This window comes from Vipera ursinii (assembly GCF_947247035.1).
Source record: "Vipera ursinii genome assembly, chromosome: 1".
Classification (NCBI taxonomy): Eukaryota; Metazoa; Chordata; class Lepidosauria; order Squamata; family Viperidae; genus Vipera; species Vipera ursinii.
In genome coordinates this window covers 23,028,779-23,056,534 of record NC_139512.1, presented here as the reverse complement: position 1 = coordinate 23,056,534, position 27,756 = coordinate 23,028,779, and the positions used below count along the sequence as shown (strand labels likewise).

General features: G+C 43.2%; 2 protein-coding genes across 3 annotated transcripts in view; one reads left to right on the top strand and one right to left on the bottom strand.

The window, feature by feature from the left end:
* The window catches only part of GNG2 (G protein subunit gamma 2), a 432,181-nt gene extending 424,115 nt beyond the window's left edge, over positions 1-8,066 (top strand). For both annotated transcript variants that reach the window (XM_083378506.1, XM_083378507.1), the window contains exon 4: positions 8,052-8,066. The gene's annotated coding sequence lies outside the window, so the exon portion shown is untranslated. The remainder of the gene's footprint in view (positions 1-8,051) is intronic.
* Positions 1-17,516, bottom strand: part of ERO1A (endoplasmic reticulum oxidoreductase 1 alpha) — a 33,814-nt gene extending 16,298 nt beyond the window's left edge. Inside the window, exons 1-7 of the mRNA XM_083378262.1 lie at positions 17,332-17,516; positions 9,517-9,636; positions 7,628-7,711; positions 5,425-5,463; positions 4,841-4,923; positions 3,584-3,657; positions 1,538-1,658 (exon numbers count right to left, since the gene is read on the bottom strand). Of these exons, the coding sequence (XP_083234388.1) occupies positions 1,538-1,658; positions 3,584-3,657; positions 4,841-4,923; positions 5,425-5,463; positions 7,628-7,711; positions 9,517-9,636; positions 17,332-17,457 (647 nt within the window). The 5' untranslated portion in view covers positions 17,458-17,516. The remainder of the gene's footprint in view (positions 1-1,537; positions 1,659-3,583; positions 3,658-4,840; positions 4,924-5,424; positions 5,464-7,627; positions 7,712-9,516; positions 9,637-17,331) is intronic.
* Positions 17,517-27,756: the final 10,240 nt, after the last annotated feature.

The window sequence follows — 27,756 nt, the reverse complement described above, 5'->3', positions numbered from 1 at the left end:
AAGATAAATGTATTTTAATTATTTATAGTTAAAAGCTTGTACAAATAATAATGGTTAAAGGTATAACTAAAAGCAATTGACCAGCATAGAACTGGATTATTTTCATTGCAACTTCTAGCAAATAAAATCACTTTTTACCTGTGACATAGGTAAAAAATAAGCTGGCCCCAAATCACTCTAAGAGCTGAATGTGAAGTAGGAAGTGCATAAGATATTGCCTTAGGACAAGTCAAGTTGTATATGCTGCATTCTCTCAGATAGTCTACATGCCTGCAATTAGTGCAGGTTCGAGTCCCACCAGGCTCAAGGTTGACTCAGCCTTCCATCCTTCCGAGGTAGGTAAAATGAGGACCCAGATTGTTGGGGGCAATTAAGCTGACTTTGTAATAATGCCGCTGGGGTGTGTGTGTGAAAGCCCTAATAAGCAGGCATATACATAGAATGAAGGCTACTGCTAAGCTTGTAAGCCGCCCTGAGTCTTCGGAGAAGGGCGGGATATAAATGGAATTAAAATAAAATAAAAAAAATTATGGCTAACTCTACACAAGTTAATCCTTCATATTTACATGCAGTCTTCAAGAATTTGAACAACATGCCTTTCTTTGGATAATACAGAACAGCTTGTCCCCATAAAAAAAAACTTCCAAATGTGTTTGGACTGTGATTTTCAGAGTTTAGTCGACACCTCTGGAAGGTTCCCAGTTAGAGAACTTGATACAGTATAAAAAATTTTCCCCAAAACCTTCTGCTCTAACATTTGAACGGAGCTGATTTTTTTTCAGATTATGCTGGCTGCTGTCAACCTTTGATGTGAAGAGAACAGATGGGGCAAAGAATGTAATGAAAGTAAATTAAATCTGCTTTTCTTCATCATAACTCCTTTCATCTCTTATGTTCAGATGTGAGTGGCATGAAATGTGGAGGCAGAACGGCACCACAAAACCAGCATAACTGTAACGTAATATTCGTCTGCTCTGGAGATATGGGAAACAAAGGCTGAAAAAAATACGTTGCCAAAGGTCATCAAAGGAATTTGTGGCAGAGCTGAGATCTGTACTGAGGACATGTCTGCAAAGCTGAAATCCCCAAGATAAGCCACAAGACAGCTCCATTCTTTTATTAAATAGTGCGTTTTAGTTCAACAAGTTGAGGAAATACAGTCACTCTGTTTGCAGAGCATGGATTTGGTTGTGTGATGCCAGCCAACTCCATATTTTTTAATAAGCCATTGTTAACTGAGTTAGCATAGCATGTGAGTCAGTGTCTGTGTGTATTTAAAATGCTGTTACTTTTTCACCCTTTTAAAGGCATTTACAAACATCTTTTCCATGCACTGAGGCTAAAACTATTCTATTACTTTGCTGTTTTTGAGGTTACTTCAGCAACTAGATTGAAAGGCAGGCTATAAAGATGTTAAAAATATAAATAAATAGCCCAGTGATAGAAATCAGTAGGAAATGTAGCCAGGAGGAAAATAGATGAGTATCTTTTGGGGGGAAAAATCTTAAAATGTTAAAGCCTGGCCAAATGAACATACTTAAAACAGTTTTCTTCATAAATACTGTTCCAAATCTTCCAGGCTTCAGGACCTTTGTAGCCAGTGTAACGTTCTGGATTAAGAAGCAAATCTACATACTCTGCTTCAGGAGAGTGGATATCTGGGAAGGAAAAAGTACTGCATTAAAAAGAGAGATAGAGAATAAGAATGCATTTCAGAATGCATCTTGCCAATTGCTTTATCTAATTTTTACCTCAGAGTGTTCCATTTTTTCCCCAACATGAAACAAATGAGAGGAAAAGAAGCACAACTTTCTCCGTTGTGGACTCATGCTGTGCAAGGCACCCTCCTCCTCATTTAATCAGGCAAGAGTCTGACAAAAGTATCAAAAGCTTCCATGATGGTTTGGAATCATTTCATTCTTCAAACATAGGAAGTGCTGCAGGTAATCCTTGACTTACAACTGCAATGGAGCCTGTCCATTACAATCATGTGTTATACTGAGCCTGTCCATTACAATCATGCATTCCCACAGAGAGGGCCTCCTCAGGGTGCCACCGGTCAGAGAATGTCGTCTGGTGGCCCCCAGGGGGAGGTCCTTCTCTGTGGGCGCCCCGGAGTTATGGAATCGTTTGCCGGTTGAGCTCCGGATGGCGCCCGACCTTCGTTCCTTCCAACGCGATCTGAAGACTTATTTGTTCGAACAAGCCAGCCTGGCCTGATGGGGGATGGGTTTGGATTTTATTGTTGTTTTAAATGTATTTTAATCTATTGTTGTAACTTGGGCATCTCGTTTAATTCTTTTTTAATTTTTGTATTCTTGTACTTTTATATGTTTGCCCTGTTCACTGCCCTGAGTCCTTCGGGAGAAGGGCGGTATACAAATAAAATAATAATAATAATAATAATAATAATAATAATAATAATAATAATAATAATAATAATAATTAATAATAATAATAATATTATTATTATTATTATTATTATTATTATTATTATTATTATTATTATTATTAATTATATTATTATTATTATTATTATTATTATTATTATTATTATTATTATTATTACTGGTTGTTAAGCAAGGCATCCACACAATCACCTTGCTTAACAAGCACAATCTTTGCAATCATTAACCAGAGTATAGAGTGGCTCAAGTCATTGGAGAAGCCCTGGGAGACCTGCTGCAGGGCCATGTCCACAACGCAACACTTCCCCAGCCCACATGCAGCCTGCACCCAGCCCCCCTCCCCAACCCAAGCCACCTATACTACACTACCCACCTCCCATCCCTTTGGGACTGCTTCCCACCACACTAGGTCCTACCTCTAACTCACCACCTCTTCCATCATGACTCGGCCCATTTTTTCTGAAGATCGCCATTGGGAAGAAGCAGTTGATCTGCCTTGTGGTCTCCCTATACATAGGTTTTTATGGTGCTGGCCCAGCAGCGTGCTCCATTTCAGATTTGAGAATTGCAGCTGCTCCTGAAATTTTCCCCATTATCTCTTTTGACATTAAAGTTGGCATTAAAATTCCTTCTGTTTTTTACATAAACAGGGCAGACTTGCAAAGAGATGTGTCCACTGTGGCATCAATATCAAAACGGTGGGCATACTAGGCAAGCAAAACTCTGTTCCTTTCTAATGTGCAATGCACCCAACCTACACATGTAAAAAAGAATGGCCTTCATCACCTGGCCATACCTGCCACTTTGATGTCATTGACCATAGCCTTTTCCTTTGTTCTTTTGACCTTTACCTTCTCCTCCCACTCCAGGTAATTTAGAGGAGTTTGCTTAAATTTTACATAAGAGGGTGAGCATCAAAATAATATCTCTGTGTATCTCAAACACAGATGCCAACTTTCTTTGAATTCTCCAGAAGTTGTGGGTACTCCAACACTGGAGGCTTTTAAGAAGAGATTGGACGACCATTTGTCTGAAATGATATAGGGTTTCTCTGCTTGAGCAGAGGGTTGTAGTAGAAGACCTCCAAGGCCCTTTCTAACTCTGCTATTCTGTCATCCTTGCAACCACCTTAGATGCCTCGATAGAAACACAGGCAATGGAGACACAAACAGTACCATCAGCTTCGCAAAAGTTTTCTGAAGAATCATCATGCCGAGTCCATTGAACCATAGCTCGTTCAGTTTCTTCACTGCAAAACAAGTAAGAAAATGTTTGTGTATTGAAAATGGTTCTGCATAAATACAGGGGCCTAGGTAAAATGACTGTGGGAGGTGTGAAAGTGTCACACGTAGTTAGTATCAGCATGCCCAAGAACATTGGTTAGTAACAGTTAAGAGGGCTGGCAGGAACCCTGAATTTGGCACTTCAACACGGGTGAATATATAACTGAAACACCACTTGCACTAAAACCTGATAAAGTTCGCTTGGTTTTGATTTATGTTAATATGAATCCAACAATTGTGGTTTGGAAACCTCATTTTATAACTGAATGTCATGTGCAAACTTGACATTCAGCTTAATCACTCATACAATACACTTTAATTAAAACAAACTATGGCTAAGCTCATTGGGCTGCCCAAGCCACTTACCATATCTGACTCAGCCTTCCATCCTTTCGAGGTCGGTGAAATGAGGACCCAGATTGTTGGGGGGAATAAGCTGACTCTGTAAACCACTCAGAGAGAGCTGCAAAGCACTATGAAGTGGTATATAAATCTAAGTTCTATTGCTATAAGTCTAAGTGCTAGTGCAATTGGCTGGAATAATTGCAACAGATGTTGCCAAACTAGAAAAACGTTCCCCCCCCCCGCTTTTTAAGGTACTTTTATAAGTACCCATGCCTGCAGAACAGAAGGGAAACTTGCTTCTTAGGTAAAATTAAGTACTTGAACTACTTACTGCTTGTGGACAAAGGACTGCCCCCCCATCCCCCGAAAGTAAGGGGTTTACAAATGAAACAATTTTTACATAAAAAAGTCACCAGTGGCTTCTGCAGAGGAAAGGATACACAATTCCTCCATTAGCCCTCTCTGACAAAGTGGGTCCAGGCAGACTACAGTAAACAGTACGAGCTAAAGTGTTAAGGTGCTGGCTTAGAAACCAGGAGACGGTAAGTTCTAGTCCCACATTAGGCATGAAAGCCAGCTGGGCGATTTTGGGCCAGCCACTCTCTCAGCCCAACTCGCCTCAAAGAGTTGTTGTTGTAGGGAAAATAAGAGGAGGAAAAAGTATTAGGTATGTTCACCGTCTTGAGTTACTCGTAAAGTAATGAAGGCGGGATAAAAATCAAATAAACTAACTTCTAGGGGAAGAAGAAAATGCACATGACCAGCAAACACCCCATCATGTTTATTCAGAAAAACAAATTATACCTCAAAGATTTGTCAACAGCCCCAAGGTTTTCTGCTTTTTCACAGATTTCAGCAAATGGAGTGGCAGCAGATGCTTCTGAATACTGTAAAAGAGGACAGAAGATGTGGGATTGAGTCAAGTGCACTCATCGCTGTGAGTTAGCAACCAGCAATCCTCAGACCAACTCCAGCCTGTCCACTAGATGGGCCACGTGCCACTCAGGATCCCTTACCCTCTTTCCTTGTGATCGGTTTATTAAAATCCTTGTTTGTCCCTATTTTAGCTAAAGCATTAGTCTAATACAGGGGTAGGCAACCTTGGCTCTTTTATGATGCGTGGACTTCAACTCCCAGAATTCCTAATAGTCACTAGACAAACCTAGGAGCTTTTTTAGGGATGCATGTTTTTTGGGATCTTAAATGCATACTTGAAATTGGAATGACAGGCCTAGGCCAAGTCGGTTGATGGTTATCACAATGACTCATGATTCAAGATTCCATTAGTTTAAGGGGGAAAAAACAATGTTTCTCTCTTCAACACACATAGACAACAGGACAGTTATCCTCAATCCAGTGAGTTCTGACTGGACCTGATTGTTACTTACCTTATTAGTCTCTGATCTAATTCCACAAGGAACTGCTTCCTGGAAACAAGAGATAATAAGGTCAAGTTTGATGCATTTATTTAATAGGCCTATTAAACTATGCTTTCTTAGACAAGCCATCATAACTGTTTTAATACTTTTTGTTAAAATTAGGCTTACAATTCAGAACAGGCAAGCTCATGTAACACTCTAAGTAAAAACCAGTAGCTTTTTGATGAGTCATGATCCTTTTTCTAATCTTTTAATTTTTATTACTACTGTCACAAAATAAGACATATTTCATTCTCCTTCAACTGAAATTATTTTTAGATCAGAAATTACCTAACAGAGCAAGCATGACAAAGGACATCCAATAATCCATAACAGCAGAATAATATCAAAAGGGGTATTAAATTAGAAACATCAGAAATGTAATAATAAACCCATGTTGTTGTTGTTAGTTGTGAAGTCGTGTCCGACCCATCGCAACCCCATGGACAACATTCCTCCAGGCCTTCCTGTCCTCTACCATCTTCTGGAGTCCATTTAGGCTCACGCCTACTGCTTCAGTGACTCCATCCAGCCACCTCATTCTCTGTCGTCCCATTCTTCTCTTGCCCTCAATCTTTCCCAGCATTAGGCTCTTCTCCAGTGAGTCCTTCCTTCTCATTAGGTGGCCAAAGTATTTGAGTTTCAACTTCAGGAGCTGGCCTTCTAAAGAGCAGTCAGGGTTGATCTCCTCTAGGACTGACCGGTTTAATTGCCTTGCAGTCCAAGGGACGTTCAGGAGTCTTCTCCAGCACCATAATTCAAAGGCCTCAGTTCTTTGGCGCTCAGCCTTTCTTATGGTCCAACTTTCACAGCTATACATTGCAACTGGGAAGACCATAGCCTTGACTATACACACTTTTGTTGGCAGGGTGATGTCTCTGCTTTTTAGTGTGCTGTCTAGATTTGCCATGGTTTTCCTCCCCAGGAGCAAGCATCTTTTAATTTCTTGGCTGCAGTCCCTGTCTGCGGTGATCTTGGAGCCCAAGAAAATAAAATCTGTCACTACCTCCATTTCTTCCCCATCTATTTGCCAGGAATTGAGAGGGTCAGATGCCATGATCTTAGTTTTCTTAACTCATAAAAACCAAATATGTTTTTTTAAAAAAAATCCCAATCCAGTAAAACTAATTCTTAACATTGATATAAAAAAGTACAAAGTACAGGAATTGGAAAAGACATTCCAGAACAAGATACCATTTTTTGAGGAAACTTCAATTTCTATCCATTCAAACCAGAAGGTGGGACACAAAATAGTTTCACCAAAAGATCTTAAAGAGACATGAAGGCATAGCAGTCCTTCAACTACCTGGTTTAACCATGTAACATTTTATTATGTGAAAGCTATCAATTCACTTCTGACAAGTTCCAGGTGTACCACACAGTACTTTCAATATACTGCGAACTTCATGTTGGTTGAAGATGTGATATTTATATACCTGCTTTCAATGTATTAACAGGGATCACAGATGGAACAAGGGGCTACAAAGGCTAGGCCTCTCTCCACTCCTGGAATAGGCAAGGAGAGCTTATGTATTCTCTGAGCATGTTGTTGTTGTTGTTGTTGTTGTTAGTTGCAAAGACGTGTCCGACCCATTGCGACCCTATGGACAACATTCCTCCAGGCCTTCCTGTGCTCTACCATCTTCTGGAGTCCATTTAAGCTCACGCCTACTGCTTCAGTGACTCCATCCAGCCACCTCATTCTCTGTCGTCCCCTTCTTCTCTTGCCCTCAACCTTTCCCAGCATTGGGCTCTTCTCCAGTGAGTCCTTCCTTCTCATTAGGTGGCCAAAGTATTTGAGTTTTAGCTTCAGGATCTGGCCTTCTAAAGAGCAGTCAGGGTTGATCTCCTCTAGGACTGACCGGTTTGATCGCCTTGCAGTCCAAGGGACTCGCAGGAGTCTTCTCCTGCACTCTGAGCATGTACAGGGAGTCATATCATCAACAGAATAAACAGAAGCCAGACAGTTCTTCTAAAAGAACCAATAGAAGAAACAGATTTTCTATCATATTTTTCAGAACAAAACAAAACAAAGGAGCATGCTGGGAGATTGCTAAGGTTTGGCATTTGTATTCTCCACAGAGTAAGTCTTCTGCAGGCTAAATAGAATATATTAAAATATATCAGGATTTGGAAAATAGAAAAGGATTTTGTTTTGTTTCCTTATACTTACAGATGGGCATGGATTAACAGCACAGTGTCTAACTCCACAGTGACTACCATCACTCCAGAAAGGACAAGGCTTCTTTAGGTTAACCTGGAAAAGAGGAGGGAAAGGTGAATACTGTTTTTAAATTATAGACAAACTAAGGATATAAATAAAAGTCTGGTCATTCATTTCTAATACTGTCTTCTGTGATTGAGCAATAATCAAAATACTACATATTTCAACCAAGGCTAAGTCATGCAACTGAAAAATGGGCTGAAATGTTGGAATTGGTGTTGGAATTAAATGCAATATATTTTTGACAATCCATTAAACCATACTTTGAATTATTGACTTCTTACTTCTATTATCTAGATAAACAACTCAAGGTGGCCAACATACCTAATACTTCTTCCTCCTCCTATTTTTCTCATAACAATCACCCTGGGAGGTGAGTTGGGCTGAGAGTGTGTGACTGGCCCAAAATCACCCAGCTGGTTTTCATGCCTAAGGCAGGACTAGAACTACAATTAAAGCTGGTCACTTACTGGTTTTCTGGTTTCTAGCATGGTGCCTTAACCATTATTTTTCACCAAACTAGATATATCACATAAACAACCTTTTTTTCCTTTATGAATATAATTTTTAAGAATTTGAAAAGTAAGGCTGAGATCTTTGTCTCAGATTTGATTCCTAAAAAAAGTAAACATGCCTACATATGTACAATAAGCAGTCTCAAAAAAACCCAGCATTTTTAAAAAAATAGAAAATGCTGGAACTATTTTATGGTGGGTTCTGAAGAGTATGAAAAAATATCAGAAGTTAAATTACTGTAATCTAAATGAATGAATGGGGAAAGAGAACATGGCGGCTTCTTGTAACAATGTGAAAAGCAAGAGTTTGGGATATCACAGATGTTTATGGAGTTATACTAGCGGAATGAAAAATTATTTTTACAGATCAAAATGATAAAATGATTTGGGATGAAATGAAAGTGAGGAAATGTTGGATGGAGTAATTCAGAGGTTTATTTCAAGGTAAGAATCATAAGTTGAAGAATGTAGCTGAAATTAATGCTATATTCGTCCCCTAAGAAAAAGATGATAAATAGATTTATAAACACTTTGAGAACATTAAAAAGAATAGAATAGAATAGAATAGAATAGAATAGAATAGAATAGAATAGAATAGAATAGAATAGAATAGAATAGAATAGAATAGAATAGAATAGAATAGAATCTGGAAGGGACCTTGGAGGTCTTCTAGTCCAGCCCCCTGCTCAAACAGGAGAACCTATACCATCTCAGACAGGTCTCTTCTTAAAAATCTCCAGTGATGGAGCGCCCACGATTTCTGGGGGTAAGCTGTTCCACTGCTTGATTGTCCTCACTGTCAGGAAATTTCTCCTTAATTCCAGGTTGCTTCTCTCTTTGATCAATTTCCAACCATTCTTTCTCATCCTTCCCTCTGGTGCTTTGGTGAACAACCTGGTGCCATCTGCCTTGTGGCAGCTCCTCAGATACTGGAACACTGCTATCATGTCTCCGCTATTTCTTCTTTCCTTTAGACTAGCCCAGGGGTAGGCAACCTTGGCTCTTTTATGACTCGTGGACTTCAACTCCCAGACTTCCTCAGCCTGAAAGTTTTAGAATGTTTCGGTTGGACGGAGCTAGTAAGATCCTCAAACAAGACAGGTGATAAGTTTAAAGGAGATAGCTTAGTAAGTGGGCATGGAAGTGAAAAGATTGTTTGTAAGCATAAAAGTTTTACCTGCTTTTTCTTACTATATGTTTTTAATTTCTTTGGCCTAGCGTTTATTACTCCACTCTGCATGACAATGCTTTCCCCAAAAAGAGAATGCTATGATGAATATGGGCGTATATGCATATGAAAAGTAGATCAGTTCTAACAGTTACCTTGTAATATCTGAAATAATCACTTTGTAGAAGTTCTTGCAATTGGGGGAAAAGTTTATAATTGTTGAAGTTATCAATTGTCTCAACATCACAAGTGCAGTCATCTAAATGGCCGGTGACCTAATGAGAAAAAAAAGAGGATTAGATATTTTAAAAAGAGCAAAACTTAACAATTTACTCAGCATTTAGTAAAAAAAAAATCTGAACGCCAGAGATCCAAATTATCTCTATGCTTGATAGAAAATTGTGCTCTTAATGTGTCCAAAGATGCTTGAAACTAGAAGAGGACATGAGGCATTCACTCCGCCTTCTCCCATTGCCTCCCATTTTTACACTTCTTTTTTGAGGGGAAAGGATATTTTGCTTAATTTAGTGTTACTCAAACCAGTAGCTGTGGCTTTGCCCCATAGTACTATGAGGACTTTTTTCTGGATTATGAATCCTAAAGGGTTTTTTTGTTTTAAACAAGCTAGCATTCTTACTGGATCAACTCTCTTGGACTTGCTCAATGGCTTTTGCTATTAAAAAGAGGAAAGTATGCACACACGTACCATGTTCTGATTGGCCATTATGTCCAAATTGACAGGCCCCAAACCAAGAATGACAACTGGTGATTCTTCCAAACTGAATTTTTTATTGTTCCACACCTACTGTGTTTTCCCGAAAATAAGACCCATTCTTTTTTTTATTTTTATTGCCTCCAAAAGAGGCATCAGGGGATGGGAGGCAGCTCCACTCCCCCACCCCTCCCCTAGCTTGATTTTTAGGCATGCGCCCCACCCCAAAACTAGGGCTTATTTGGGGGGTAGGGCTTATAAGCTAGGGCTTATTTTCGGGATAGGTCTTACTTTGGAGAAAACATGGTAGAAACAGAATCTTGCCAAACTAAAGAACTCTACTATCTACCTCAGTGTAGGAGGTGCCCAGGCAGAAATCAAGGGTGGGGTCAAATACATCATCAGATTGAGTCTCTAACCCTCCAGTAAGAGACCTAAGTCCACCCCTACACACACGAAGTCCGTTGAGCCTTATCTGGTGCCAGTTCACCTCGACCGTTAGAAGCTCAGATTCTTGTGGACAGGTAGCATGAAATAAACTTGTAAGACCTCTATCCTTGTTCCTTAATTCTTGCACCTGACAACCATCTTATGATATATTAAACTATAAGGGAGTGGCTCTTTCTCTTACACAGAAATCTGGACTCACTTGTCTAAATTAAAATTTCACCAAATTTAGTAAGGTTTCTTTCATGTATATGTATTACTTGCTGGCCACATGACCGCAGAAATGTCTTTGGACAGCTCAATGGGCTTGAAACAGAGATAAGCACCGCCCCCTATAGTCCACAATGAATAGTGGAGTAAAATCCACAGGAACTTCTACCTTATACATATTATATTCAGCTACAAGGCATACAGATAATCCTCGACTCACAACGAATCATTTAGTAACCATTCAAAATTATGGATTCCCCCCAAAGGTCCCTATGTTCCAATACCGAAGTTCCAACGGTTGCCCTCCTCAAGGTCATATTATCACACGTCCGGCACTTAGCAACCAGCCCACATTTATGGCTGTTTGCAGGTTCTCACGATCACATGACCTAATTTTATGTCGTTTTTGCTGGAAATCGGTATTTACTTCTGGTTTTAAGTAAAATAGCAATGGTAGAAAGATTTTCTTCCTAGATTCACCGGTCCGAATTTGATCAGAAATGTTTATCAGATGAGATCTGTAACGTATTGCCTCTGCCTGACTTGGTTAATGTAATTGGAACAAGACGGTTCCTCAGGTAACCTGGTCCCATCTTATGAAAGGGTTAAAAGCACCAATTTAACCAACACCATAAATTGGACCCAGAAGCAAACTGGCACCCAATGCTGCTCACACAGCAGAAATGTTACACATGCACTCCGGGGGTTCCCAGAACTATCTGTGTAGCCACGCTCTGCCCCAGCTGCAGCTTCTGGGTATTTTTCAAGGGTAGCCCCATGTACAGCACACTGCACTAGTCCATACTTGAGATGAACAGGATGTGAGTGATTAAGAAAAGAGTTTCCCAATCCAGGAAAGAGCACAACTGTTACACAACACAAAACTGAGGAAAGGCTCTCCTACCCACAACTGTTACCTGCTCCTTAAGCAAGAACCCTGAGTTCTGGAGGAACCGCCAGATTACACACCAGGTTCACTGGAGCAGTGCAATCCCATCCAATACCAAAGATGGTAAACCCTCAGATAAAAGGAATTCCCCCACTCATAGCCACTCCATCGTACCAGGGTTGAGCTGAAGCCTGTTGTTCTCCATCCAAACCTCCTCAGTAAAACAAAATTACATCTCCACCCCGTCCAGAAGCCTCCTTCAGCCATCCAAGATTACATTTATTTTTGTTTGAGACCGTGCAAAAGTTGGAAGTGTCACCCCAAAAGAAAACATCTGATCCCTATTTTTCTCATGGGCAGTAAAAACCATTCCACTTATGCGGGCTTTCTTTTTTTAAAAAAAAACCAACAACTTAAAAGTGACAAGCAATAAAATTGTTATATATTTAGTTTGGTTGAAAGACAAGCATTTATTCTAGTTTGTGTGCATTACTGATTCTTTTCATGACTTGGGTGTTTTTTAAACAAAAATGGCAGGGCTTAAATTAATTTACTCATCATCCTTTATCCTTTAAAGGGAGGAAGAAGAGATCCATTCAGTAACCTATCATTGAAAACAAATGTACTCAAATTACTCAGTGATTCAGTTATTGTTTTACCAGTGTGATTGTTTGCTTCAGAAACTAAATTGAGACAAGTCTCTGAAAAACAGCTCAGAAAAGATTAATTTCCGGGGAAGGGAGATTTATAGCATGTGGCCTTACAAGGAAGTTGAGAGAGAGAGAGAGAGAGAGAGAGAGAGAGAGAGAGAGAGAGAGAGAGAGAGAGAGAGAGAGAGAGAGAGAGAGAGAGAGAGAGATATTCCTACAGCTACCCATTTGTCTTCCACCTAGTTGAACTCAAGTTATTAGTCACAATTAAAAGTTTTACACTGAAGTGCTAACAAAATTTGTTGAAGAAGTCCTACAGCAATTTCTCACTTCCTTGTATGATCCAGAGAGAGTTGGTTTGACTGGCAAGCATTGCAAATGCATACAATTATTTTTAATCAGTGTATGTTTATTAATGTATGCTTCCTACTAAAAAAAAATCACATCATCCAATGGAGCCAACCAGTAAGAACTTCACAAAGGCCAAACAGAAATGCACCTTAAGCACAGTCATTACATATTGTGTATATATTCTAGAATTCAGTCCCACAAGATGGGAGAGCCCCTTTAACTTAAAAGATGCTCAAACCATGCTAGACAAAATTAGTCTTCTAGCAATAAACTCTTCCCTTGATAAAGAATAGGGGCAATATACCTATAGATCAGGGGTGTTAAACTGCCAGCCCACAGGCTGGACGCGACAAAACCAAGCCCACCCCATTGCCAGCAATGGGGAAAAAGCTCCGTTACGTTACGTCGCAAGTTTGACATGCTTGCTATAGATGAAAGCACTGAATATAAAGCTCAGTAAGAATTTGAGTGAACTAATTTTCATTCTTAGTCATTAGGGATATCTATTAATTTCAGAATGAATGTGCCTTATTACTTCTTCTGAAATAAACATTTACCTCTTAAAATCAATTTATATTATACTCTGCCTGAACCAATCAATACACCAACATGGGCAAATGAAGGGAATTGCAAAACCAAAAAATCAAGAGTATGCTGTTCTTGCAATGCTGATTTCAGGAAAGATCAGTGAAGAAGGTTAGGATTAGAGTAAACCCTGCAATCGCAATTCAGAGTGATTCTGGAATACGTTTCTGCTAGCTATGTTTTTAAAGCAGGGGTGTCAAACTGCTGGCCCATGGGCTGGATGCGTCATCCAGAAGCCGCGCCCACCCCATTGCCAGCAATGGCAAAACTGTCCTGATACGTTGTGCGATGTCACGTGACATCGTGAGTTTGACATGTCTGCTTTAAAGCATCCTTTCTGTAACAATGCTCTCCACATGGCCTGATACTCCAACTCAACATACATCAGTTTGGAGATGTACGCAATTTGGCCTCAAACAAGCTCAGCTATTTTTGTACAACACAATGAATTATGCTTTTCTTAACTGTGGATTACTTGCTGAACACATGATAATAGGCTGACTTTGTATAATAGTAAATCATAAACAAGAAGACATTACAGCTTAGCCTACTGCATGAATCGCAATATATGAAAGAAACTACTGTAATACACTTCATCTCTAATAAACTATACCTTTCTGAACAAATGGAGCCAAGGATTATTTCTACCTAGAGGGTTAAGTTGTGGCAGGTCTGACAGTACAGTAATCACAATCTACCTAGACGGGAGTCAACCACAGTAAATAGGGACCTTGAAAAAAGTGATGATGTTCATTGGAGCATATATTCAAAAAAAGTTAATTCGGGTCTCAATCATGTGTGTCACCTCAAACACACACGTTCCTATTAATAAAAACAAGGCCTTAATCTGAAACAGCACACAAATCAGGAATCTGGAACCTTCTTTGGATTATATCCTGTGACATGAGCAATGAAGGTTAGAATTAATGGTATGGAATTCCTAAATATCTGGAGACCATCCGGTTACTTTTTCTTACAGGGTTCCTTGATGCTCTCTTGCAGAAGTTTCATTACCAAACTAGACAACATCATCAGTGCTGGCAAATGAGAGCAGCGATATGAGGATGATCTTTAATATGCGGATGATGTTACCTACCGTGTTTCCCCGAAAATAAACCCCATCCCGAAAAAAAGACCTACCCTGATTTGTGGGGATGGGCCTCATGTAAGCCCTACTCCAAAAATAAAACCTAATTAGGACCCCACCCACTCTGTCTCACCTGGCTGCCGCAATGGGGCAGGAGGCCACACAACACAGTGCTGCTGCCGCCACAACGAGGCAAGGCAGGTGGGGGAGAAGGTGGAGCTGCCCTACCCACCTCACACCCACTTCCTTCAGGGCCCACAAGCCAAGCCGTTCCTTGCTCCCTTTCACTCCCCTCCCAAGCCGGACTGCCATGCTACCATACGGAGGATGGGCGGGGCCCACCTGGTCCCCCTCTGCCATTTCAGAGCTAGATGGCATTCCAGCTATGGCGTGTTTCTCTCCTGCTGCATGGAAACGGAGTTCGTGGGACTAAAAAAAGTTGAGTTGTTGGGGCGGCGACAGCGCAATGTGCCGCACAGCCTCCTGCCGCAAGTGGCCACAGCAGAAGTGGGCCAGTGCTGGATGGGGCTGTTGGCTCCACCGCCGTGAGGTGAGGCAGGTGTCACAAAAAATATGACACCGCCCGAAAGTAAGACCTACTGCCTCTTTTGGAGGCAAAAATATTATAAAACCGGGTCTTACTTTCAGGGAAACACGGGTAGTTTGGTAATGAAACGTCTGCAAGAATACCAAGTTCATAGATCACCAAGGACCCCACAGCTCAACCCTGAGCTACAAACATTTCCTTCTGCTGGTACTTAATTCTTATCATAGGCATGGTAATTAGCAATAAAAATAGACTAACTTTAAGAATACTTAGCACAACCACCCAGAGATAACAGCAATTAGTTTCTGAGAAGCCACAAGAAAACTTGGAATCTTTCTTGTATACTACCATATTGTATAATGACTCCTCCAATTACAACATAATACAGTGCAATAAATCATCCACAGTTAAGTGAAACTGTCCATTAGAATAAATCATAATAAAACTACACATTAAAAATAGTCACCCATCCCACTCACAGACATTATCTTCTAATCAATAACAAAAACTCTTTGGAAGAGCTCTTGTCTTTATCGAGGGTTGGTCTACTCTAGGATGTGACAAGCTAGTTTCAGATGAGAGATTAGTCCACACAACCAGGGGCCACATCAGAGAAACAATTTTTAGTTGTTTTGCTCTACATGTCCACTCAGAAGTTACAATAAGTTCAATGAGGTCTACTGTTGTGCAATTATGTAAAGTTCCAGACTCAGTATTTTGGGATTGAAATTCTCAGACCTGGTTCAAGTAACTCAAATTAGGGTGCGTGGTTTTGTGTGCTGCCTCCATCCCACGGATGGGGCTTTGTTTGTTTGTGCAGACTGGCTGCTGGGGATTGGGGACCCCTGGCCTAAGGGTATAATTAAAAATACTACACAGGGTGTTTGAGGTCGATGCTTCTTTGCTTTACAACACAGTAGCCTCCCATTCATTATTATGAATTTTTTAAAAAACTTTTTTAAACAGCAAATTACCAAGATAGCCACTTATCCTAAGGAACATACCAAGTATCTGGGTCCCTGTAGTTAAGCCCAACCCAAACTGCAAAATTTCCAACAGTTTACAACGCATCTAGAAGGTACCAGCCTGGGAAAGGATGCTCTACATCCTTTCCTGTTCCTCCATCCAACTTTCTTTCAACAATTTGTTTTACACAGAAGAGAGTTGAGATGAATCCTTTTTTTAAAAAAGAATGTAGACTCCACTAACACCAAGAAACAGCCACCAACCATAATATAAGGTAAAGGTAAAGGTTCCCCTGCCCATGCGTGCTAGTCGTTTCCAACTCTAGGGACCGGTGCTCATCTCTGTTTCAAAGCTGAAGAGCCAGCGCTTGTCCGAGGACGTCTCTGTGGTCATGTGGCCGGCATGACTAGACGCCAAAGGCGCACGGAACGCTGTTACCTTCCCACTGTAGTGGTCCCTATTTTTCTACTTGCATTTTTTACGTGCGGTCGGACTGCTAGGTTGGCAGAAGCTGGGACAAGTAACAGGAGCTCACTCTGTTACGCGGCACTCGGGATTCGACCCGCCAAACTGCCGACCTTTCTGATCGACAAGCTCAGCGTCCTAACCCACTGAGCCACCGCGTCCCTCTAACCATAATATAGCCAATGCTTTTTTTGTAAAAGAAAAAGGTGCCGGAATTCACAAATGTCATACAACCCGCCTTGCCTACCCTACAAGGTTCCATCCAAAAAAGGTGCCGGAACTCCGTTCTGAGCGTTCTATGACAAAAAAAGCCCTGAATATCGTAGGTGCAATAAAGATGTTGTAGCACGCTAGGATAGCTTTACAATGCCTTTTAGCATCAAAGCCCCTTTCTCCTAATCTTTTTAGCCCTTCCAAAAGCCATAATTTCTCCTCACAGAACCAGATAGCCCGTGGGAACGAGTTATCCAGAAAGGTAGGATCCGTAGCGTTAATGGCCCTTCCACTTTTATGATCCCAGGTTTAATTACAGAGAATGCCTGCGCCTTGGGGCTTACCTAGCGAGGGTTAGAGCTCCAGCCCGCCGCCCTGGCGCTTACGGTACTGCAACTCTTGCCCCAAATCCCCCCACCAAACATCCAGGGAGAAATGGGAAAGGGGGTGAAGCCTTTCCTTTCCAGACGGGGGGCCGTCAAAGAAGGAGGCGCGCCCCCATTCGGACATCTGCCCCAAGCCCAAAGCCGGGTCGCCGCCGCCTGGCTCCGAGCCCCGCTACTGTAGAGAGAAGCTTCCCCAGCAAAGCCGGGTGCCACGCGGGGAAGAGCGGCTCTCCTCCCGCGGCACCTATTTCGGATCTGCCGAGTGAGACCCTACGGCAGGGGTAGGCAACCTTGGCTCTTTTATGACTCGTGGACTTCAACTCCCAGAATTCCTGAGCCAGCCATGCTGGCTCAGGAATTCTGGGAGTTGAAGTCCACGAGTCATAAAAGAGCCAAGGTTGCCTACCCCTGCCCTACGGGATGGGCGAAGGAGGCACCCGCTGAACTGCCGGCCCGGCTCACCTGACAAAAGCAGCGCTGCTCCGCCGTCGGGGCTTCCTCGGAAGCGCCTCTGGAGAGCAGGGCGAGGAGGAGGAGGAGGAGGAGCAGCAGCGCCCGACACAGGCGGCGAGAAGACACCAGCGACATGTCGCCTCTCCCGCAGCTAAAGCCAGCCTGGGCTGAAAGATCTTCTGCTCCGCCGGGCAGACACGCCTCCCGCCTTCCTCCTGCCGGAGCGTCATCTTTCCATTCGAGGGGACGTGCGGCGCAGCCCGCACACAAGAAGAGGCGTCGCGGCGGCTTTTCCCCTTCTGCGCCGGGAGGGGCCCCTTGGCGAAAAGCCAGGCGAGAGCCTCGTCCCTTGCTTGGCCTCGCCTCGCCGTCACCCTCCCTGCCCGGGGTCCGCCGATCTGCCAGCACCATCCTGCCCGGGTCCTCCGTGGCCCCTCGAGACACTAAGCCAGGGGTCTTCAAACTTGGCCCTTTTATGACTTGTGGACTTCAACTCCCAGAATTCCTCAGCCAGCAAAGCTGGCTGAGGAATTCTGGGAGTTGAAGTCCACAAGTCATAAAAGGGCCAAGTTTGAAGACCCCTGCACTAAGCTCACCATTCCAGCTGTTCTCTGGGGATCGGCCCGGACGTGCAGACCGGCTGGAAGAAAAGACTTTGACCCACGGTGGCACCTCTTTCTACTCCCGCCTTCGTTTTGGTTTCGTTTTGGGTTTTTTTTTTGTTTGTTTTTTTCACGCGGATACTGGCTGGCGGGAGGAACTGGGATGGTTTTGTCCGCAGGGCAAATACACGCCTTAGATGTCTGTGGAGATTCTCAGTCACCCAGGTCAGAGTTGTCTCAGAGGCAGCTTTTTATTTTATTTTTTTACTCAAGGGAAAAAAAACCAGTCCAATTGCCTTTTGAAGAAAAAGCACCTTTGAGACACACCTCAGCTCTGTTAAATTCCTGATTAAGGTGGCTGCCTGGCTGGATTTATTTCCTTTTGTAAAAGGAAAAGTTCCAGATTTTTTTTTCAACTCGGTAACCTCAACCCTCCCAAATCTTAAATCAGGTTAAGAAATAACATAAAGTAAGATTTGCACTGGAAATAAACCACTGAAATAGGGATCAACCGACAAGAAGGTTGAAGGAACTTATAAGAAGCAGCAGCAATGAAAAATAACTAAAGGACAGATTACAAATAGATTCTAATAACCACAATATATTCTCCACCTTGAATAGAAACAGCTTCTGCAACAGAAGTTTCAGGTGCTCCTTTATACTCAGTTAAAATATCTCCTTCCATCCTTGCCTCAAATTTTTACGTTAGCTATGGGCCTGCACAGAAATTACATCAAGGTGGGTGCTAGGTGGGTCATTTTGCAGACAGCATAGGAGAACTATTCACACAAAGTCCTGAGATTTTAAGACTTTCAGATAATTTATTCTTATCATTTTGATTTTTTTTATCCTGCCTTTATTATTTTCATAAATAACTCAAAGCACTGAACATATCTAATATGTCTTCCTCTTCCTGTTTTTCCTACAACAACCCTGGGAGGTGAATTGGGCTGAGGGAGAGTGACTGGCCAAAAGTCATCCAGCCACCATTTATGCCTAAAGTAGGACTAGAACTCACAATCCCCTGATTTCTAGCCTGGTGCCTTAGCCACTAGACCACAGGTCGGCAACCTGCGGCTCCGGAGCCGCATGCGGCTCTTTGAGCCGTCTCTTGCGGCTCCCAGCCGCCCGGTGCGCGCGCACCTCTTCCAACGGGCAGTGGTGCGCGCGCACCTCTCCAAATGGAGAGTGGCACCGCCCGTTTGGAGAGGTGCACGCGCACCTCCCCGAATGGGCGGAGGTGCGCGTGCACCTCCCCAAACCTTTGGAGAGGTGCGCGCGTACCTCCGCGCGAATGGGCAGCGGTGCCGCTCTTTCAGGAAGCCCGCCGCGGACCGTCTGTGAAGCTGCCGAAAGCGGCAGCTTAGCAGACGGGCCGCGGCAGCTTCCTCAAAGAGCGGCACCCCTGCCCATTCCGAGAGGTGCGCGCGCACCTCTCCGAACGACCGGAGGTGCGCGCGTACCTCTGCGTGAATGGGCAGCGGTGCCGCTCTTTCAGGAAGCCCGCCGCGGCCCGTCTGTGAAGCTGCCGAAAGCGGCAGCTTAGCAGACGGGCCGCGGCAGCTTCCGCAAAGAGCGGCGCCCATGCCCATTCCGAGAGGTGCGCGCGCACCTCTCCGAACGACCGGAGGTGCGCGCGTACCTCCGCGCGAATTGGCAGCGGTGCCGCTCTTTCAGGAAGCCCGCCGCGGCCCGTCTGTGAAGCTGCCGAAAGTGGCAGCTTAGCAGACGGGCCGTGGCAGCTTCCTCAAAGAGCGGCGCCCCTGCCCATTCCGAGAGGTGCGCGCGCACCTCTCCGAACGACCGGAGTTGCGCGCACACCTCCCCAAACCTTTGGGGAGGTGCGCGCGTACCTCCGCGCGAACGGGCAGCGGTGCCGCTCTTTCAGGAAGCTGCCGCTTTCAGCAGCTTCCTCAAAGAGCGGCGCCGCTGCCCCTTCGCACGGAGGTACGCGCGCACCTCCCCAAAGGTTTGGGGAGGTGCGCGCGCAACTCCGGTCGTTCGGAGAGGTGCGCGCGCACCTCTCGGAATGGGCAGGGGCGCCGCTCTTTGAGGAAGCTGCCACGGCCCGTCTGCAAAGCTGCCGAAAGCGGCAGCTTTGCAGACGGGCCGTCGCCATCGGGCAACCGGGAACCGGTTCCATCTCATTTTTAAAAAAATGGCAGCCGCGTGCGTCCGCGCATGCGCAAAAAACCTTTTTGCGCATGCGCGTGCATGGACACACGCACGCGGCTCCCTCTTTTTTTAATTTGTGATGGAACCGGTTCCCAGTGGCTCTTTTTCTTTTTTAGGTTGCCGACCCCTGCACTAGACCATAATGCCTTCACATTGTTTCTTGTAACACTTCTATGGGAGAGATCAGACAGGGAAATGGAGATTGCTCCAGGACTTGCATGCCAAGATTGTTGTTTGATTTGTGCAGCCATTGCAGTTAATAATTTAATAAAGTTGCCAATGCAGGGATTTTGTTTGGTTTTGTTGAAAGTCAAGCTATCAGATAAAACCAGAATCAGTTTTCTGGGATATGTTTAGGAGTAAATTACCTCTATTTAAGGTACATGCAGTTTGGCTGTGATCTAAGTTGTGATGTCTAGGTTCTGAATCACTAACTCCATATTTGTTGTGCTGTCTAGGTGTACATGCTGTGTAAACACTTTTAGTGTGTGTCAGGGATTAATGTATGTAGTATGGGTGAGACATGCTGATGCACCTAGATGTACCGTATTTTCCGACGTATAAGACGACTTTTTAACCCATGAAAATCACCTCAAAAGTTGGGGGGGTCGTCTTATACGCCCAGTCGTCTTATATGCCGGAAAATCAGCAAGCCCGGGAAGTCACGCCCTCCCCTCTCACTGTGGAGGAAGCAGGGCAGGCTGGCGTCTGGCGGGAGCCGGCAGGGCAGTCCTGCGCACGCGTGCACTCCCCGGCTGTTAAGGAGCACTCCTTAGCAGCCGGGGAGTGCGCGCGTGTGCAGGACTGCCCTGCCGGCTCCCGCCAGACGCTCTTCCCTCTTGAGGCTCCTAAGGAGTCCTCGGGGATGCTGCCTCAAGAGGGAAGAGCGTCGGGCGGGAGCCGGCAGGGCAGTCCTGCACATGCACGCGCGCGCGTGTGCAGGACTGCCCTGCCGGCTCCCGCCCGACACTCTTCCCTCTTGAGGCAGCATCGCTCCCCGACTCCTAAGGAGTCCTCGGGGCTCCCGCCCGACGCTCTTCCCTCTTGAGGCAGCATCCCCGAGGACTCCTTAGGAGCCGGGGAGTGATGCTGCCTCAAGAGGGAAGAGTGTCTGGCGGGAGCCGGCAGGGCAGTCCTGCACACGCGCGCACTCCCCGGCTGCTAAGGAGTGCTCCTTAACAGCCGGGGAGCGTGCACGTGCGCAGGACTGCCCTGCCAGCTCCCGCCAGACGCCAGCCTGCCCTGCTTCCTCTACAGTGAGAGGGGAGGGCGTGCCTTCCCGGGCTCGCCGATTTTCCGGTGTATAAGACAAAAAATCTTGAAAATCATCTCAAAAGTTGGGGGGTCGTCTTATACGCCCAGTCGTCTTATACACTGGAAAATATGGTATCTGATCAACAGGAGAACAGTATAATATATAACTTAATTCCCTAGAGCAAACTGTTGTGTTTTATACATGGCAAAATGTACATAACCAAGAAATAACTTCAGGTGGATGCACACTTGATTGTTAGCCACACCCAATGTATGGTATTGCAATTTATGAATCAGCGTTGTTTTAGGTGGTAACGTAAGAAACTGCTCCATAACACTCATCTCCCTAAATGTTTTGGGAGCAAAAATAGAAATGTTTCAGCACCACACAAATCACAGAGAAACTTAGTATTTTTGACTGCAGCAAATTCAAAATTTTGTCACTGACATATAGAAAATAATTGGAATTTTAGGTGTGTCTGTATCAATATTAGGAACAAAAATTGATTGTAACATAAAATGTTTGGAAACTGACTAATCTTGAAGAAAAAATATAAAGTTATGGTGAACTATAAACATTAAAATCACAGAGGATGGTACAGCAATTCAATTCCTCAGTGGGAAAGAAAAATGGCTCTCCATTCAGTCTGCCTTTGAGTTGCATCTTGCTTGCATATCTGTTGGATTTGGAAAAAGATACCAATAAACTTGAGTGAGGGAACATTATTGAGGTTGGAGAATCAAGCTACATAGAAAAGATCAAGGGGAGATTATAGGTTTTATTGAGCCAACTAACTCTGAAGGACAGGAAGAAAGCAAATGTGTCAAAATTATAAATGTTCTTCATATTTGCACATTCATTTAAGGCAGGGGTTGGCAACCTTAAACACTCAAAGAGTCACTTGGACCAGTTTCCCAGAGAAAAGAAAACACTGTGAGCCGCAAAACTCATGCGCACAAGGGAGGGAGCTTGATTGAAGAGTTTAATTAAAAAGAAATAGAGGCTGCTGTGCATGAGTTTTCTCTCTCTCTCTCTCCCTCTCTTTCTCTCCCTCCCTCTCTTCTCCCCCTCCCTCCCTTTCTCTGATCTTCTGCTCACCTGGCAAGCTGGCCTCACGGTGTTCTCGGGTGTTCTCCAACAAGCTGATACACATTCTTATTGGGCTGGCTCTCCTGCCCTTGGTTTGCCAGTCCTCTTCCCCCACTCAGTGTGTATGTGTGTGTGTTTGTGTGTGTGTGTGTGTGTGTGTGTGTGTGTGAGAGAGAGAGAGAGAGAGAGAGGGAGGGAGAGAATGAGAGAAAGAGAGCTGCTACTTTCTGCTTCCTGCTTCCTGCGGAGACGCAGCAAAGGCAGGAGCCCCACCCAGTCAGCTTGTCAGAGAACTGCGTGAGGCCACTTTCTTTTTTACACACACACACACAGAGAGAGAGAGAGAGAGAGAGAGAGAGAGAGAGAGAGAGAGAGAAAAGAGAAACGCAAGTGCCTCTCTCTGTCTCTGTCTCTCTCTGCAAATGGCGGAGGACTGGGAGCTGCAGGAGAAGGCTGAAAGAGCCACATGTGGCTCCAGAGCTGCCAGTTGCCAACCCATGGTTTAAGGGCTAGTTTGGTGTACTGTTGAGGCACCAGGCCATAAATCATTGTCCTGCCTTAGCACATAGCCAGCTTGGGGGACCCTGAGCCCTTTGCTATCTTCTTATCCTAGGAAGTAGGCAACGGCAAACCACTTCTGAAATCTTGTCAAGAAAACAGCAGAAAACTGGTCCAGGCAGTCACAAGTGTCAACACTGACTCAAAGCACAAAAATAATAATAATTAGATTGTAGCATTTTTTTAGGACAGAAATGATCAGCCTATAGCTAAAAGCAGAATTTGTCTTCTGCCGTCAAGTAAAGAAAATAATAAACTTAAGGCTGGCTTCTAATGAGTTTTATCCAGGCTGAAAAACAAAAAATTCAGGGGGGGGGAATTTTTTTAAAAAAAAATTGTTTTGACAGTAGTAATTCCATCCCAACCCACTTCCAATATGCTTCCTTCCTGAGGAAGGAGAAATTAATAGCAAGTAGACAGAAATGCAAAATGCAAAAAAGTAGCAATATATGTATATAAAGCAAAATATCAAATAATCCGTACAAAATAATGTATGGATGGTGGGAGAAGGTGGACTGCTGCAGCTTAGCAAAATACCAAATTCTAACCTCACTCAGAACTGATAGTATTATTTATCTACTCTCGCTTAAAACCCTCTACCGTGTGCCATCGCGTGCATTGATGATAAATTCATTTGTTTAACCATGTGTTTGGTACATAGTATTTCCTTTTATTCATCTCAAATCTTGATACTTTTAGTTTTAATGTGTGATCTTAAAATCCTTGAATGGGTGGTGGGTGTTACTCTTACCAGTTTGCCTTCTGGTAAATGGACGTTATGTAACTAGGCCTTCATTTGTTCATACTATTGCACTAAGGGCCATATGGGGTCTTTATTACACCTCCAATATCACATATTGTCCTTTTTGTATCCAGAATCAGGTCACATAAAAAAGATATGCACGTTTTGTTGCTTGTTTTCTTCACTTCTGAATTGAAAGCTACATGTAAAGTCTTGTGCATATGTTAAAGAGAGAGAGAGGGGGGGAAAAGGTTTCCCTAATTCAGTCATGTCTGGCTCTAGGGGGTGATGCTCATCTCCATTTCCTAGCAAGGGAACCAGCGTTGTCCGAAGATGCTTCTGTGGTCATGTGGCTGGCATGAGCTATACATCGAGGCACACAGAAGAAAGCTGTTATCTTCCCATAGAAGTGGTACTCATCTATTTGTATTTAGGTACATGCTTTTGAACTGCTAGGTTGGCAGGAACTGGGGCAAGTAACAGGAATTTATCCCATCTGTCATAGCACGCACAGTCTTATTGCGCTGAGGTAACCCAGGAGTAAATACAGTAAACAGTGGTCTATATTAAATGATGGTTTATCATACACTATCTACAAATATCATACTAGGAACAAAATACATACACGTGGTAATACAGCAAATTCCAACACACAGCAGTTACATCAGGAAACGGACAAGAGAGAAAGATTCCAGCAAGGCCTTCCCTTTTATACTCAAGCTCTTAAAGGGATACAGACTCCTGCTGAGTCATTCCTAACATTGCATCATTCATCTTACAGTATACAAACTGGTTAGCTTCTAAATCATTACCTTGACACCATCACACAGTACTTGAGTCTTGAAGACCAACCTTCCAATCAATAAGCCCAGTGTCGGGTCCACCATTTGTATTCTGGTGTCCTGTCATCGTGCTAAGGGGGGAGGGGGAGGGCTTGCTTGGGATTTTTCCACTTCTGCTGTTCATTTGGGACTTAGGGAGGGTGACTGTCTTTGGAGACGGACTCCTTCTCAACCAGTTTTTGCCAGTTCCAAGGTCGTCATGCCCTGAGAGTGGCCTGTTATCTGCTTAGCACCTCTGTGTTCTTAAAACATCTTTTCAACATCACATTGGCTGCTGGTGGACTGTTCTGGGGGGTTGGGATTGGGAAAAAGAAGAGAAGAGAAGAGAAGAGAAGAGAAGAGAAGAGAAGAGAAGAGAAGAGAAGAGAAGAGAAGAGAAGAGAAGAAAAAATAGAGCTGGAAGGTACCTTTGAGGTCTTCTAGTCCAGCCCCCTGCTCAAGTGGGAGACCCTGCTGTCTAGTCTTCCGGTGATGAAGCACCCACAACTTCTAAAGGCAATCTGTTCCACTGGTTAATTGTTCTCACTGTTAAGAAGTTTCTCCTTAATTCCAGGTTGCTTCTCTCCTTGATTAGTTTCCAACCATTGTTTCTTATCCTGCTCTCTGGTGCTTTATGCTTTGTACAAGACCTTCAGATTACACCTGATTTTATTGCATCCAGTTTCTCTCAGTAAAATTTCTTTTGATTCAACACGATGGATTACTTTCCTAATGGGCCGACTGAGACAGTTCTGACACCCAGTCTTAACTGCTAGGCCACTCAGTTCAAAGCCTGCCTGTCAGGCTGGGGTGAGTTTCAGAAAAATCATGGTGGGAGAACTGCTGTGCCATTCTCTGTGGTTTCCATACATTTTTATAACAAGCCTTAATCAAAGTCTGGCCAGTTATACCTTGACCCTTCTCATATATATTTAGTTTTTATATTTTTGTAAGTAAAAGGTATTTAGTAGGATTATGCGTCGTGTTTTTATTGCCTTCCTGCATGCACATCATGCATTCTCTGAAGCACGGTCCGTCGCCCTCTACAAAGGTGTTTTTTACCTTGACAACCCTTCTCATCTCTCCTAGTATTTTGTCACTAGGATGCCATTTTTTTCTATCACTTCACATGGAAACTATTCGTTGTTTTGGGAAGTACTTTTTATTGGAGAACCATATCTTGTGTTTTCTTTCAAGTTTTTGTTCTAATGGTTGTCAGTGGACAATGTAACCTGACATCTTCTTGAGCAAACCTCTTTATGATTTGCTTTAAGTGAGTCTCTTCTCATTCATTTTCATAAAACATCCATCCATCCATCCATCCATCCATCCATATGCCTCAAATACAGTATATGGTATAAAAGTATGCATTATCACTACACTATAACGCTGCATAATGATTGGCATTACATACTGAAAATAGTGACAGTACATTAACAAACTGATGGATGTTCCATTGGTTAGCATGGCTATATACAGTTATATAAAGTTAACATATAAGTAGCTAAGCTATTCTGACATCTTCTTCTCTTGATTCCTTTCTATATGATATTACTTAATAAGAGGACATAACAATTTCATGGCATCCAAAATATGAATACTCTTTAAGTTATAAATGTTTTATTCTAGCACACATATACTGTACCAATTCTTTACTGCTTGAAATCAGATCAAAGTGCTCTTAACCTAAACAGAATAACAGAGTTGGAAGGGACCTTGGAGGTCTTCTAGTCCAACCCCCTGCTCAGGCAGGAAACCTATACCATTTCAGGCAAATGGTTGTCCAGTCTCTTCTTAAAAACTTCCAGTGTTGGAGCATTCACAGCTTCTGGAGGCAGATTGTTCCACTGATTAATTGTTCTAACTGTCAGGAAGCTTCTCCTTAGTTCTAGGTTGCTTCTCTTCTTGATTAGTTTCCCTTACTCTTGGTCCAAGGGGTGTTGATCTGAGGACAGGCGTTCATTCATTTTGGGGCCAGAGTATTTTGTTCTCTTGTTTTAGGACTCATTATGTAAAATCCTAGAAGCTTAAATGATAATTGCAATGGGGAGTGTTTTGCACATCTGTCTGTGCTTTGATAGATGGGCCTGGCTATGGTCTACACAGTATAATACCTTAATTATTGTCACACCCTAAATGAGGTGCACAAAACACTCATTATTAATGTATTGTAATTCTATTATACCCCACCCAATTTTCTGGATTTCCATGATAAAATTGAACTCCAAACTAACATACTATCTGGGTTTGCAGAGCATGTTATTGTAAAATGTACTTAGCTAGTCAGCTATTCAGCATGTAGCGGGAGCATAAGCATTGTGGAACAGCATTTGAAAATATCAAATCCAGTTGGGTGGGGGTTTTTTTTGGTTGTTGTTCATTTAAATATCCTTTGAAAGATTTTCTTATTCCATCAACAGCCTTCATGAGTTATCCCTCTGCCTTGTTTGATTTTTGATATTTTATTTGTCTTGTCTTCAATTATGTTATTAGCTTAATCATATTTATGATGTCAGTTGCCTTACACATGCTAAGGAGAAAGCAGAATGACTGGCTGTAAAACATTTTAATAACAGTGCTATTGGATCATACCCAAAATATTGCAGGGGTGTACACAGACCAATATCCACTGCTCTGTGTAATTTCCCCATCAAGCTCCTAAGGTGAATGATTAGGGACACACCCCTATGAAGCTTCCTGTGATGCTTGCATCATGTGTGTTTGGAATGCAGTGGTGGTTTCAGAAATACTTCTTGGACTTTGACAAAAATACTGCTGAAGTAACCACTAAACAAGTCCACCCAAACCCATATACTTTCATATTGCATTAAAATTTCCTGTAAAGACGAATCAGTGGCATGTAAGACAACAGCAGAGGGTTTTTTTTAATCAGTTCCACCTATTTTATTCTATACCTACTCTGCTGATTTTGTTGCTACTTGGTGGAAATGGGGTACAGCCTTAGTGTCAATTTTAAACTTGATTTCTTAGTGCAATGTCGCGTGGTCGCACAGAGAGACGGACACTTGAGCTGGGTAGTATTTCTTTTATTCGGATCAGGAATGAATCTGGGACAAAGGGGTTTACCTGGTGTTTCTTATACCTGCCCAGGTGAATGATGGCCAATAGAATTGAACCTGGGCTTCCCGCCAGTGCATGTGGCCAATAGGTTTAAACCCTGGCTTCCCGCCA